This window comes from Gadus morhua, chromosome 19 (genome assembly GCF_902167405.1).
Source record: "Gadus morhua chromosome 19, gadMor3.0, whole genome shotgun sequence".
Taxonomy (NCBI): domain Eukaryota; kingdom Metazoa; phylum Chordata; class Actinopteri; order Gadiformes; family Gadidae; genus Gadus; species Gadus morhua.
In genome coordinates this window covers 3,606,001-3,620,231 of record NC_044066.1, presented here as the reverse complement: position 1 = coordinate 3,620,231, position 14,231 = coordinate 3,606,001, and the positions used below count along the sequence as shown (strand labels likewise).

Genomic DNA, 14,231 nt, shown 5'->3' with positions numbered 1-14,231 from the left:
ACCTTAACCTAACCCTTTAAAGGGGACATATTATACCACCAGGTGTGAGCGTGATTAGCATTACAAGCCGTTTCGAAAATCTGCCCCTTATGACATCACTAGTGAACGTGTCCACCTAGATGTGTGCTGGATAGAACAGTCTACCAGTCTACCAAGTGGACTGAAGTAAACGTTGCTCATCTATCCAGCACAGATCTAGGTGGACACGCCCACTGGTGATTTGATATTGGGCAGATTTTCGAAATGGCTTATAAGGCTAATCACACTCACACCTGGTGGTATAATATGTCCCCTTTAACATTATTATCTTATCTTCAATAATAAAAACCAAATCATAGCCACAACGTTAGCTACTCTGATGGAGAGCAGAGCAATGATCTGGTGAGCAGCAGGCGTGTGGAGAACAGAGGTGTGGGCGTCAGATCAACGGGAGAGATGGCAAACTATATCTGGTGTTCTGCTGTCAAGCACATCTTAGAGTGATATTTGAAGAGTCTACGTGCCCTAACCTTGTTTATAGAGTCACTTCTGATAGTAGGTTAGTTAAAATAGGAGGAAAAACTAATTGTTGATCAACCCTTTGGTTGTCAATACACGTTGCGAGGCACGTGCCTCAGTCCTGCGCTACAGTCTTTCTTTACCAGATTACTTGGCGCCATTTGCATGAATAGGTGTCCTGTACCATTATCCAAGTATTAAAAGGAAAGGGTAGATTATCCGGTGGTAACGTGTACATTACCCAGGTGGTAAAGACACTGTGTTCTCCCTCCAGGACCTGGACCCAGTGTTTGAGGAGGAGTCCAAGCCCATCTACTGCCAGGGCTGCCATAGCATCTCCTTCTGCTCCTTCACCCAGAGCAGCCTGCTGCTGGTCTGCTCCAAGTACTGGAGGGTAAGACTACAGTCATACTACAGTCATACTACAGTCATACTACAGTCATACTACAGTACAACACAGAGCAGCCTGCTGCTGGTCTGCTCCAAGTACTGGAGGGTAAGACTACAGTCATACTACAGTCATACTACAGTACAACACAGAGCAGCCTGCTGCTGGTCTGCTCCAAGTAGTGGAGGGTAAGAATACAGTCATACTACAGTCATTCTACAGTCATACTACAGTCATACTACAGTACAACACAGAGCAGCCTGCTGCTGGTCTGCTCCAAGTACTGGAGGGTAAGACTACAGTCATACTACAGTCACACTACAGTAATGCTATAGTCATACTACAGTCACACAACAGTCATACTACAGTCACACAACAGTCACACTACAGTCATACTAGAGTAAGACTACAGTCATACTACAGTCACACTACAGTCACACTACAGTCACACTACAGTCATACTACAGTAAGACTACAGTCATGCTACAGTCATACTACATTCATGCTACAGTCATACTACAGTCATACTACAGTCATACTACAGTACAACACTCAGCAGCCTGCTGCTGGTCTGCTCCAAGTACTGGAGGGTAAGACTACAGTCATACTACAGTACTGCACAGTACAGCCCAGATCAACCTCCAGGTGGTGTGCTCAGAGGGGCTGAGGGTAGTGCTGCAGTACCACCTGTTGACACTGGTTTGTGGTGCAGGTGTTTGATGCGGGGGACTACTCCCTGCTCTGCTCGGTGCCCAGCGAGGCGGACCAGGCCTGGACCGGGGGGGAGTTCATCGCCGCTGATAAGGTCATCATCTGGACCGAGGACGGCTGCAGCTGCATTTATACTCTGCCTGCTAGGTAAGCCCTGCCCCCCTCCAGCTCAGCCAATCCCTCGCTCTCCATCGTGTGGATGTTTTAATGTGTGTGCGTTAAAGTGTGTGACTATATGTGTATGTATGTATGTTAATATACTGGACGGTATTCGTTCAAGCTGTCTGCCTGCCACTCGGTGTGTGTGTGTGTGTGTGTGTGTGTGTGTGTGTGTGTGTGTGTGTGTGTGTTAATTAGTGCATTTTAATATTAATGTCACTGCAATACATACTCAGTGTCTTACAGCTGTCTGCCTGCTACTACGTGTGTGTATATAAATGTGTTGGTGTTATTGTGTGTGTGTGCGTGTGTGTGTATATACTGCGTGTGTGTGTGTATATAAATGCATTGGTGTTAACGTGTGTATATACTGTATGCGTGTGTCAGAATCAGAATCAGAATCACTTTTATTACATCTTATAGTACAGTACTCAAGAGTAAAAATCTTAGGCTTGGTTCCTCAACATTCACATAGCAGCAACAGTAAAAGATTAAATAAATAAGAATAAGAATAAGAAACCATATGAAAAGGAACAAAGTAAAAATAAATAAATAAATAAGTAAGTAGCAGCATCAATAATATCATAAAAATAAAGTGTGTGTTTATTAATGCGTTAGTGTTAATGTGTGTGTATATACTGTATGTGTGTGTGTGTGTGTATATAAATGTGTCGGTGTTAATGTGTGTGTATACTGTGTGTGTGTTCCAGCTGCCTTCCTGCTAGTGAACATTTCCGCAGCGATGTTGGGAAAACAAAGGAGGCGTCCATCCCTCCCCTTATCTACAGCATCACAGAGCGCACCGACAAACAGGTACACACACACACACACACACACACACACACACACACACACACACACACACACACACACACACACACAATCACACAATCCCAACATGACACACACACAACCCCAACGTGACACACAACCCCAACGTGACACACACACAATCCCAACATGACACACACACAACCCCAACGTGACACACACAACCCCAACATGACACACACACACAATCCCAACGTGACACAAAAAGTTATATATTTAACTATTTCTTGTTTCGACTACAATATTTTTGTTCTGAGCTACACACATTTTTGTTTTCTTCTTTTTGATAATAAGAAAATAAATATTTTCCAATTGTTATACTCTTCAACATGAAATGAATTGTTTTCCAGAGAAGGATTATGTCAGTTGTATAATGTTTGTTATTTTGTAACATGGTTCCGGTATTTCAGGACATTTTCCAGATGGAAAACTGTATGCTCAATACTATAAGAAAAAGTATAAAAAAATGGTGCAATACTAAATTAACTCCACAAACATCTTCCTGGGAGGCTTGAGCGGTTTTAAAATGACTCTTTTTGTAGAAATATGTGTTTAATTGGCCTCATAAGCTTTTCATGTGTATAACTTATGCATACTTTATGTTCTAACTTTATTTGTGTTGTGTTCTAGATTTAAGTTAGGATGCTCACATACATGGATTAGGCCTGCTTCTATGTACAAATTAAAAGTAAAAAGAAAATTGTGCATTTAAACCTTTCACCACTTAACTGACTAAAGGCATCTTAACAGCTAGTTCTAGTTCTATCTATATGTATACATTCTCAGACGTTTTTGCAGTTGGCATAAGAATGAATGACACTACATGGATTATTATTGTGGTGATATTTTTTAATTGAATACATAGGGTTGTTCACGTTCTGTTTTACTGGGTAAGGATCATGCTTGAGATAAAGTCACCATTCCTCAAGTACAAATCCATGATTTATATCGACAACTTCGACCAAACATGTTTTGGCTTATTCCTAAAAAAATTCCGGGGCGAAAACAATGATGATATAAGGCTTGGATTTCCACGGTTATTGGAGGCATGAGTGGATTGAACATATGGTAGTTCTCAAGCGGATATCGACCATTACCGTGGACACACATAGGCTCAGTCATTCAACAATGAAGAGCAGCAGTAACGTTTCTGGCTAATGTTAGGTTTTAGTATGATAAGATATCTTCCTTTATATTCCTTTATTAATCCCCAGGGGGGTAAACGCTCGTATTGAGTTAATCAGGTTAGGACCAGGCCTAATCCATGTTTCTGAGCCTCGATCTCTGTGCGTCTTTGTGGTTCCTCCGATTTGATTTAGAATCCTTGTGGTTGCTGACATTATGTGTTTGTAAATTTGTCTGTGCCCTTTTTGTTTATGTTATTTCTTTACAATTCTTTTGACTTATGGTTTTTGTTGTTCCGGCTGTCGCTCCCTCCCTCCCTCCCGGCTCCTCTCAGAGAGAGGAGGGAGGAGGCGAGGAGGAAGAGGTGGTTGAGGAGGGGATGTGTCACCCTGCCCATGGGTGCAACATGGAGCTCTACACCCCAGAGCAGCTATTCTACCACCGGCCTCTAGAGGCGCCAGTAAGCCCCAAAAGAAAAAGAACAACTATTGGAACCAAAGCAGGAAGAAGGGAAGTTTCTGAGCCAAACTGTACAACCAACAGCAGCCATTTTTGGAAAGGACAAAAAGGGTTCAAAATTGAGGTCGGGCGGGTAAACATTTTTAGAATTGTAAAATAAGGCTTTCTGGTTCTACAGTTTGCTCAGAAAGTGGAGCCAAATGAGGATCATTCTCTCTCAGCAGGGGGAGCTCTTTATCATGAACAGATAGTTTGAGTTCAGCAGTACCACTAAATAGATGTCATAGAATAAGATAAGGTAATACCTTCTTGATATCAGACAACGAAATATGTGAAAATTAATCAGAAATGTTACATTAAGCACGCAGGCTTACATTATCCTGCAGTATTGAGTAGTTATACGTTATCATAAAACAGTACTAAATAAGGTCACATTATAATATAACAGTATTGTGTAGGTTTATTTATTCTACAGGATTAGTACTAGGTTTAAGTAATCATAGTAAAGCAACAAGGAAGTTTACAATATCTTAGAACACTATTATTTGGTTTAATTTACCCTAGAACAGTGTCCTTAATTCAGTTTACATTATCTTGGAAATGCATTAAGTAGGTTGACATTATCCTCGAACAGCATTAAGTAGGTTTACATTATCCTAGAACAGCCTTGAGTAGGTTGACATTATCCTAGAACGGAGCAGTTAATCCTAGATTCCAGTAATGTATATTGACCTTCTAGTCCAGTTCTGGACCCTGATAGCCTGCTGGGAGTGGTCCTTGTGCTTCCTTCCCCTCTTCCTGACGGACTGTCTGACCGCCCATGACTGGCTGGCTGACTGACTGACTGACTGACTGACTGACTGACTGACTGACTGCTCTATAACTGACTGACTGCCTCACTGGCTGGCTAGAAGACCAATGACAGACAGACACAGACAGACTGACTGACTGGCTTGTTGACTGACTGAGTGACCTGGCAGGCCTTGCCCCTGAACCTCACTGGCCTGCCTGGCTCCATGCTCTATCCCCACTAAAGACAACTCTGCCATCACCCTCCTCATCTATCTTCATAACGAGATGAAGATGCATGCAAAGTCCCCTAACTGCTTCTCTATCATTTAACTTAACCCAAAACCATTGTGGTGGACCTCCCCAGAGTGGGAGACGTACTCTCAGGTTGCGAAACAACAGCAAGGCAAGAGATAGATGGGCCCTCTGGTTGCAGTTTGGTTTATTATGATACCTTGGTCTAATGATTTGCTACAGTCTAAAACACCTTTGTGTCGATAAGAACAATTAACAGTGGCCCTGACGTTCTTGTGCGTGTAAAACAATGTAGGGTTAATTTCTTCCTAGAAGAAGGAGCATGTGGAGTGCTACGGTGTAGGTTAGTGTAAGCTCCAGGGGGGCCCAGCTGGGTGGAGCTCTGCCTGGGGTGGTTTGCTGTGCTGAGGGTGCCGTGTAAAGCTTACTACACTTCATTATATCTCTAACCCCACCCATCTGGATCCCCGGACATATGGTCCAGCGCTGTACTGCGGTGTGCTTGTTGGTGCCTCTTCGAAACCTAGGGGTGTTCTAGCTTCAAAAACGATTCAATGCTTCATGGGTCCTCCCGCCTCTGGACGGTGTGTTTAAGTTGTTGGTGTGTGTGTGTGTGTGGCGGGTGGTTTGTTTTCTGGTGGAACTTTGCATTACTGCCCTGGCTGTCCTATGGATCACCAGGTAACGTCCAGGTGATTTCTACACAGCGAGGACTCCAGCCATTCTCTGCTTCACCACATCTCTTCAACTTCCTTCCAGACCATCACACAGACCATAATAAGCACCATAGCCCACTAGTTACTATTCCATCTTACATTTATATCACGACATAATCAGCCAAGGGAGCCACAAGCTAGAATAAGTGAACGGCAGTTGAGGAAAGGAAGGGAACGTGAACCCAATGCTCGCAACTTCCTGTTAGCTGCTAGCAGTTAGCATCACCCTGGGTGCACGTATAGGGGTGCTCTTCTGAAACTCAGAGGGGAGTACTGACATTAAACATGAGTCGTATCTGTTCAATGATCATATCATAGTTTACTGACAATTTCCCCTGGGAGAGGAATAACATTACAGGCTGTCCAATGGCAGACTACTACCACACAGCCAGACTAAACGTCTGATCATCCTTATGGATACCACAGAGAATAGATCATTTGAATCCTCATTATTCTCACATTCACAGTAATGCCCTGTGCTATAAGGGTCGGGGATTAGGCCACATAATTGAATCAGGTCTGTGTAGTTTAAAGAGTTGCAGGAACACAATAGTACCGCCAACATTAGTGATGGTTCTCTAGCTGTCTTTGGGGTTGTGATTTCCACAAGCTGGGGTGTAAAGGTTCTCTTTAGTAGTGAACTGATGGGTTGTGCCTTGGTGCTGATGTGAGTCCCCTCCTCCTCTCAGCTCCTCATCTGCCCCCCGGTCACCCGCTTCTTCTACGGGAGGAGGGAGCCCTTCCACAAGCTGCTGGTCCAGGGAGACTCTGCTGGACGCCTGTCCCTGTGGAGCGTCCCTGATACCTGCCCCCCAGGGTCCCCTGCTACAGGTGACTACACCTGGAGCTACACCTGGAACTACCCCTGGAACTACACCTGTAGCTACACCTGGAGCTACACCTGTAACTACACCTGGAGCTACACCTGTAGCTACACCTGTAACTACACCTGTAACTACATCTGTAGCTACACCTGTAACTACACCTGGAGCTACACCTGTAACTACACCTGTAGCTACACCTGTAGCTATACCTGTAACTTCACCTGTAACTACACCTGTAGCTACACCTGTAACTATACCTGTAACTACACCTGTAACTATACCTCTAACTACACCTGTAACTACACCTGCCCCAGGCAGTCCTATTCATGGGGTAGGTAACTATACCTGTTCCTTAATCCACATAATCTAACAGTAACTTTCCCTAAACCACCTTTCACTACAAGTTATAACCTCCTACCTCAATATCTATTACCAGTAATTAACCGTGTACCTCAAACCATATCTACTACTGGTAATCATCCCCATAACTCAACCCCCCGCCATCATGAGTTATCACCCTGTACTTATTGATTATCCACATCCGCTACTGGTAACTGACCTGTTCCTCAACCATCCTGTGCTCCAATCAACGTCAAACGACCCCCTCTGTCTCCTGTGTCCAGAGCTGCAGGTGTCCTCCACTGTCAGCCTGCAGGAGGCCTTTGATAAGCTGACTCCTCTGTCTGCCGGCATCATCGACCAGCTCAGCGTCCCGCCGGGGGGAGAGGAACCCATCAAGGTCCGCCCTTCAACCCTAGGAACCCTGTTCTTTAATAGAACCTGAGGAACCCTGTTCTTTAATAGAACCCGAGGAACCCTGTTCTTGAATAGAACCTGAACCCTGTTCTTTAATAGAACCTGAGGAACCCTGTTCTTTAATATAACCTGAGGAACCCTGTTCTTTAATAGAACCTGAGGAACCCTGTTCTTAAATAGAACCCTAGGAACCCTGTTCTTTAATAGAACCCGAGGAACCCTGTTCTTTAATAGAACCCTAGGAACCCTGTTCTTAAATAGAACCCGAGGAACCCTGTTCTTTAATAGAACCCTAGGAACCCTGTTCTTTAATAGAACCCTAGGAACCCTGTTCTTTAATAGAACCCAAGGAACCCTGTTCTTTAATAGAACCTGAACCCTGTTCTTTAATAGAACCTGAGGAACCCTGTTCTTTAATAGAACCTGAGGAACCCTGTTCTTTAATAGAACCCGAGGAGCCCTGTTCTTTAATAGAACCTGAGGAACCCTGTTCTTTAATAGAACCCGAGGAGCCCTGTTCTTTAATAGAACCCGAGGAGCCCTGTTCTCTACCACAGTAGACCCTAATAAACCCTGCTCTTTACTGTAACACACCTTAATAACCCCCACCCCTCCCCCTGGGTGTGTCCTCAGGTGACAGCCAGCGTGTACATCCCGTCCCAGGGCCGTCTGGTCTGCGGGCGGGAGGACGGCTCCATCATCCTGGTCCCCGCCACGCAGACGGCCATCGTGCAGCTGCTGCAGGGGGAACACATGCTCAGGAGGGGTGTGTACGCGCGCTATATCTGCTGAACATGCTTCACATGCTACACACTGAATACTATGTGTTTAGAATAACGTGCACTGTGTATACTGTATGTACACTTTATTATACTGTGAAGTGCTGGTACTTAGCCACTAATTAATTGACGCTTTACTCTTTACACTTATTTATGCTGTTTATACCGTCTGTCTTGTTTGTTCTCTTAGTCCGTTTTTTTGTTTTCATTGGTACTTTGTAACAAAGGATTAATAAAGTAGTTGTCTATATAGACACTCCACCACGGCCCGCCTTCCTCAAGGTTAACCCCCCCCCCCCCCTCTTCCTCTCCCCGCTCCAGGCTGGCCGCCCCACCGCACCCTGCGTGGCCATGGCAACAAGGTGACGTGCGTGCTGTACCCCCACCAGGTGTCCCCCCGCTACGACCAGCGCGCCCTGGTCTCGGGCGGCGTGGACTTCTCCGTCATCGTGTGGGACATCTTCACCGGCGAGATGAAGCACATCTTCTGTGTCCACGGCGGCGAGATCAGCCAGCTCATCGTTCCCCCGGAGAACTGCAGCGTAAGATCCGCACCGATGAGGAAAATCGTCTTTTTAGAACACGTCGGTCAGCAAAATATTAGACTTAATTTTAGAGCATGAGCATGGGAATGTACAGGCAGCAAAGTTACCAGGCATAATGAGAATGAGCGAACAAGATAGGGAAACTGGCAAATTGAAATTGCAACTGAAATTGCATTGTGGGTAGTTATACAAAGGAAACAAAGATGAGTTGGAGTGACGTTACCAGCTGTTTTGAAAATCTGCTTCTTCTGACACCACAAGTGGGGGTGTCCACCGAGATGTATGACGGTTAAATGAGCAACGTTAACTTCAGTCTACTGGGTAGGCTGGTTGACTGATCTATCCAGCACACATCTAGGTGGACACGCCCACTTGTGATGTCAGAAGGGGCAGAATCTCTAAACGGCTTGTAACGGCTAATCACACTCACACCTGGTGGTATAATATGTCACCTTTAAACTGCAATACAATATGGGTGAAGTGGATATGTCTGCAAGTCTGCAAGCAAGGCTGCAGGACTGTTTAAATAATCTACACAGAAAATAAGTCAGTCGATTGGTCTCAGTATCAGACTTCGTGGCGACAGTGACAGTTACAAACTATCTTAACAGCTCGGAGAGGAAGGGAGGTATGGGGAGAATATATACGATTTATTTTAAACTGACTAGTAGTTATATAAACAAGGTTAATATAATTTGTATATTATAGTTATGATTAATATTTCCACAAAACACACTTTATTTATAACAGTCTTTATTCCACTAGGGATCCCACTAGGAAAACAATCCAAACAACATACAGCTTTTACATGTTTTTTATTGAAGTGGTCTCAGGGAGATTACAGTGGAATCTTATGACCTGGTCATGAGATCAGCATCGAAAACCGACGAGTTGTCTACTGGAAAGATATCAGAGGGAAACTCTCAATGCTGACTTATTGCGGACAGTTATAATGGAGCAACAACCCCTTTTTGTGGTCAAGGGTATTTTCATTTTGTATTGCTGTAAATACAAGCAACCAAAGTAACCCTATATCCACCTTTCGGTCACTGAATAATAAAAAAACGTCTGTTTTAAGTGACCACATAATTGCTTTATAATATAATCTTATGGCCATCTTTCAATGAGAGCATTCACTTCCTGATTGCACAATGCCTGACCACAACGCGTTGGAATCTCGGAGAGGTTCACTTATAGCTGTCTGAAAAGACTGTTACTTACCTCAGCTTGTGTCATCATTTTAGGCTACAATCAACCAACATGCATATAACAGATTGAGATAAGTATAGGGTTATGATATGAATGTAGTTGCCACTGTGGATGATCAATACATGTAACAGATTTAGATAAGTATAGGGCTATGATTGTAGTAACATGTCAAATGTCCATGGTGACACACACACACACACACACACACACACACACACACACACACACACACACACACACACACACACACACACACACACACACACACACACACACAGGACAAAGATACCTGATGGTGACGGTTTAATTTTTTCTTTTCACCAACACATTTTTCTGCTTTTTCGCTAAATAGAAATCATGGCATGTGTAGTCCAAGTCCAATTCAGTGCCATGGTTTGTACTTGTGTTGTTGACAGGGCGGGGGGCACGTTCAATGTAAAAGGATATAGTTTCACACATGCAGACTTTCTATATAAGTACAATACATAAATCTACAAGAAACCTCATCTCTGGACACTTTTCTACTGGATGCTGTCATAGACGATGACATCATCTAGGAGCACCCCCAGTTTGGCAGAAGTCTTCTGATGGTCTTTGTGCGGGAAACAATCATCAAAGGTTATGTCTTCTTGTATCTATGGAGATGGCATTAATGACAATATCATTAAAGTCAGTTGTTTACACACACACACACACACACACACACACACACACACACACACACACACACACACACACACACACACACACACACACCATAGTCCTATTCATTAAATGCAAGCATTGGTAGGACTTTTGTTTTCTTTGTGATTCCATTGTTGATACCGTTGAAGCAGGAATCTATAATTTGTGACGTCGTCAGGTAAAGAGAACAAAGAGTGACCTACCAAAGTCAGACTTCATTATGGAAGCTGTCTTACAGCCGACCACACACTGTATATTTCTATCCCCCCCGTTGGCTCCCTATTCCCATCCCTTAAACGGGGGATATAATGTTTTTTTGACTTTGCCCTTTGCTTCAGACTGTTATATGATGTTTGCATAAATGTTGTACGTCTGCTACACTGATAGGAGGCATGTAGAATATTACTTACCCAACAGTCTGACGTCAGACTGTGCAGTTGGCGGTGCTAAAGTGCAGAAGGCCAGCCTCCCGGCTACCCGCAATGTTTAGAACTTTTCGGGGGTGACCATTTGCGGAAACGCGCAAAAAGCGTTTGGCCAATCGCAAAGTGGGCTTGCTCACCAATCACAGCAGACTGGGCTGCTCGGGAGGGGGGGCTTAAAGCAACATGATACAAACCTAATGTTGAAAGACGCTGACAGTTTTACAGAAATGAACAGTGTCAGAATAATAAGGTATTTGTAACACTCAGTCCTGTGACCATATTCTAGTAGTACCCCAAAGTGATATTGTGGACCCTGAAAAAGCATGATAGTGGATCTCTAACCTCTTCCTCCCCTCTCTCCGTCGCCCCCTACAGACGCGGGTGCAGCACTGCGTGTGTTCGGTGGCCAGCGACCACTCGGTGGGGCTGCTCAGTCTGAGGGAGAGGAAGTGCATCATGCTGGCGTCCAGACACCTCTTCCCCATCCAGGTCATCAAGTGGCGGCCCGCCGATGACTACCTGGTGGTGGGCTGCTCCGACGGCTCCGTCTACGTCTGGCAGATGGACACGGGTAAGAGCGCAGGGCGGTCCAGGGGCGAGGGGGTCGGACCCCCAGCCGCAAGGCCCTGGGCTCATACTGACTCTTTGCCCCTCCTCTCCTCCTCCCCTCTCCTCTCTCCTCTCCTCTCCTCCCCTCCTCTCCTCTCCCCTCCTCCCCCCTCCTCCCCTCTCCTCCTCTGCTCCTCCCCACCTCTCCTCTCCTCCCCCTCCTCTCCCCTCTCCTCTCCTCTCCTCTCTCCTCCTCTCCTCTCCTCTCCCCTCCTCTCCCCTCCTCTCCCCTCCTCCCCTCTCCTCCTCTGCTCCTCCCCACCTCTCCTCTCCTCTCCTCTCCTCTCCCCTCCTCTCCCCTCTTCCCTCCTCTCCTCCCCCTCCTCTTCCCTCCTCTCCTCCCCCTCCTCTCCCCTCCTCTCTCCTCCCCTCCTCTCCTCTCCTCTCTCTCCCCACCTCTCCTCTCTCCTCTCCTCTCTCCCCTCCCCCCTGGCTACAAGCGTCCCACCAAGGGGCTAGTTAAGGTTGAAGTGCCGTGCTCAGCTCAAGGGCACCTCAGCTGTCAGGATGAGGCAGGGAATTGGACCAGAAACCCTTCTATTGCTGCAGCAGGACGTTGTAGGAGAGATTCCTTTTGGCTAATTAGACTCTTTTAGCGCATACCCTGGTGTAAGGTAGTGGTGCTTCTTAGCAGTGTGGCTAATTAATGTCCGCCAGTGCTGGTGTAATGTATTATAGCTTCACCGCGGTTGAGCTAACTAGCATCTGTTAGCTGATGCCCTGGAATTATGTACTGCAGGTTCTTAGGCACACTAGTGTGGCGTCTAAAGCCACTGAAGCCTTTGGCTAATCTCTAATAATAATAATAATAATGTATGGCTGTGTGGGGCCGCTGGGAATGGTGTGTGCGTGTGCGTCGGAGCGTGCGTGTGCACTGCAGAGCTTGGAGATTGCAGGGTAGCTAAGTGTGAAATTAAGAAGAGTGTGTGTGTGCTCAGGCGTTGGACGTGTAATTGGGCGATTTCTCACAGTCCTCCATCTCTGGTACACACAGACGTGCGCTCTGAGAGGTGTCCTTGGTGCTGTGCTGGGAGTCTCCGCCTCGCTCTGCTCTCTGTGGTGCTCAGATCAGTTCACAGTGATGTCTTTCTTACCTCCCCTTACCTTACTTCCTACCCCTCTCCATTTCTTCTCTCTCTCACCGCCTCTTTCTCTTTGTCTCTGTGTTTTACCCAAAGTAAGAAATATCCGCAAATATTCTATAAAATAAGGAGCAGGTAGAGCGAGCTCAGGGGTAGTGTCATTGTTATGATAGTTGTATTGTTATGATAGTTGTATTGTGATGTTATGATAGTTGTATTGTTATGATAGTTGTATTGTTATGATAGTTGTATTGTGATGTTATGATAGTTGTATTGTTATGATAGTTGTATTGTTATGATAGTTGAATTGTTATGATAGTTGTATTGTTATGATAGTTGTATTGTGATGTTATGATAGTTGTATTGTTATGATAGTTGTATTGTTATGGTAGTGTCATTGTTATGATAGTTGTATTGTTATGATAGTTGTATTGTGATGTTATGATAGTTGTATTGTTATGATAGTTGTATTGTTATGATAGTTGTATTGTGATGTTATGATAGTTGTATTGTTATGATAGTTGTATTGTTATGATAGTTGTATTGTTATGATAGTTGAATTGTTATGATAGTTGTATTGTTATGATAGTTGTATTGTGATGTTATGATAGTTGTATTGTTATGATAGTTGTATTGTTATGGTAGTGTCATTGTTATGATAGTTGTATTGTTATGATAGTTGTATTGTGATGTTATGATAGTTGTATTGTTATGATAGTTGTATTGTTATGATAGTTGTATTGTGATGTTATGATAGTTGTATTGTTATGATAGTTGTATTGTTATGATAGTTGTATTGTTATGATAGTTGAATTGTTATGATAGTTGTATTGTTATGATAGTTGTATTGTGATGTTATGATATTTGTATTGTTATGATAGTTGTATTGTTATGATAGTTGTATTGTTATGATAGTTGTATTGTTATGATAGTTGTATTGTGATGTTATGATAGTTGTATTGTTATGATAGTTGTATTGCTATGATAGTTGTATTGTTATGATAGTTGTATTGTTATGATAGTTGTATTGTGATGTTATGATAGTTGTATTGTTAAGGTATCTTTTTTGTGTGATGTTGTGGCTCTAGGGGCTCTGGACCGCTGTGTGACGTTTTGTTACGTTGTGTTACATTGTGTTGTGTTGTGTCTCTAGGGTCTCTGGACCGCTGTGTGACGTTGTGTTACGCTGTGTGACGTTGTGTTACGTTGTGTCTCTAGGGGCTCTGGACAGCTGTGTGACGTTGTGTTGTGTTGTGTCTCTAGGGGCTCTGGACTGCTTTGTAACGTTGTGTTACGTTGTGTTGTGTCTCTAGGCGCTCTGGACCGCTGTGTGATGGGCATCACGGCGGTGGAGATCCTGAACGCGTGTGACGAGCTGGCCCCAGCC

General features: G+C 44.5%; 1 protein-coding gene across 5 annotated transcripts in view; it reads left to right on the top strand.

Moving 5' to 3' along the window:
* Nucleotides 1–14,231, top strand: part of wdr7 (WD repeat domain 7) — a 68,514-nt gene that overhangs the window by 5,079 nt on the left and 49,204 nt on the right. For 3 of the 5 annotated variants that reach the window (XM_030341433.1, XM_030341435.1, XM_030341432.1), the window contains exons 7-16: nucleotides 773–892; nucleotides 1,599–1,744; nucleotides 2,467–2,569; nucleotides 4,047–4,172; nucleotides 6,621–6,762; nucleotides 7,379–7,494; nucleotides 8,145–8,277; nucleotides 8,612–8,832; nucleotides 11,529–11,724; nucleotides 14,158–14,231. The exon at nucleotides 14,158–14,231 is cut by the window's right edge and continues 141 nt beyond it. In XM_030341433.1, the coding sequence (XP_030197293.1) occupies nucleotides 773–892; nucleotides 1,599–1,744; nucleotides 2,467–2,569; nucleotides 4,047–4,172; nucleotides 6,621–6,762; nucleotides 7,379–7,494; nucleotides 8,145–8,277; nucleotides 8,612–8,832; nucleotides 11,529–11,724; nucleotides 14,158–14,231 (1,377 nt within the window). The remainder of the gene's footprint in view (nucleotides 1–772; nucleotides 893–1,598; nucleotides 1,745–2,466; nucleotides 2,570–4,046; nucleotides 4,173–6,620; nucleotides 6,763–7,378; nucleotides 7,495–8,144; nucleotides 8,278–8,611; nucleotides 8,833–11,528; nucleotides 11,725–14,157) is intronic. The other 2 variants (XM_030341436.1, XM_030341434.1) reach the window with 1 other exon arrangement.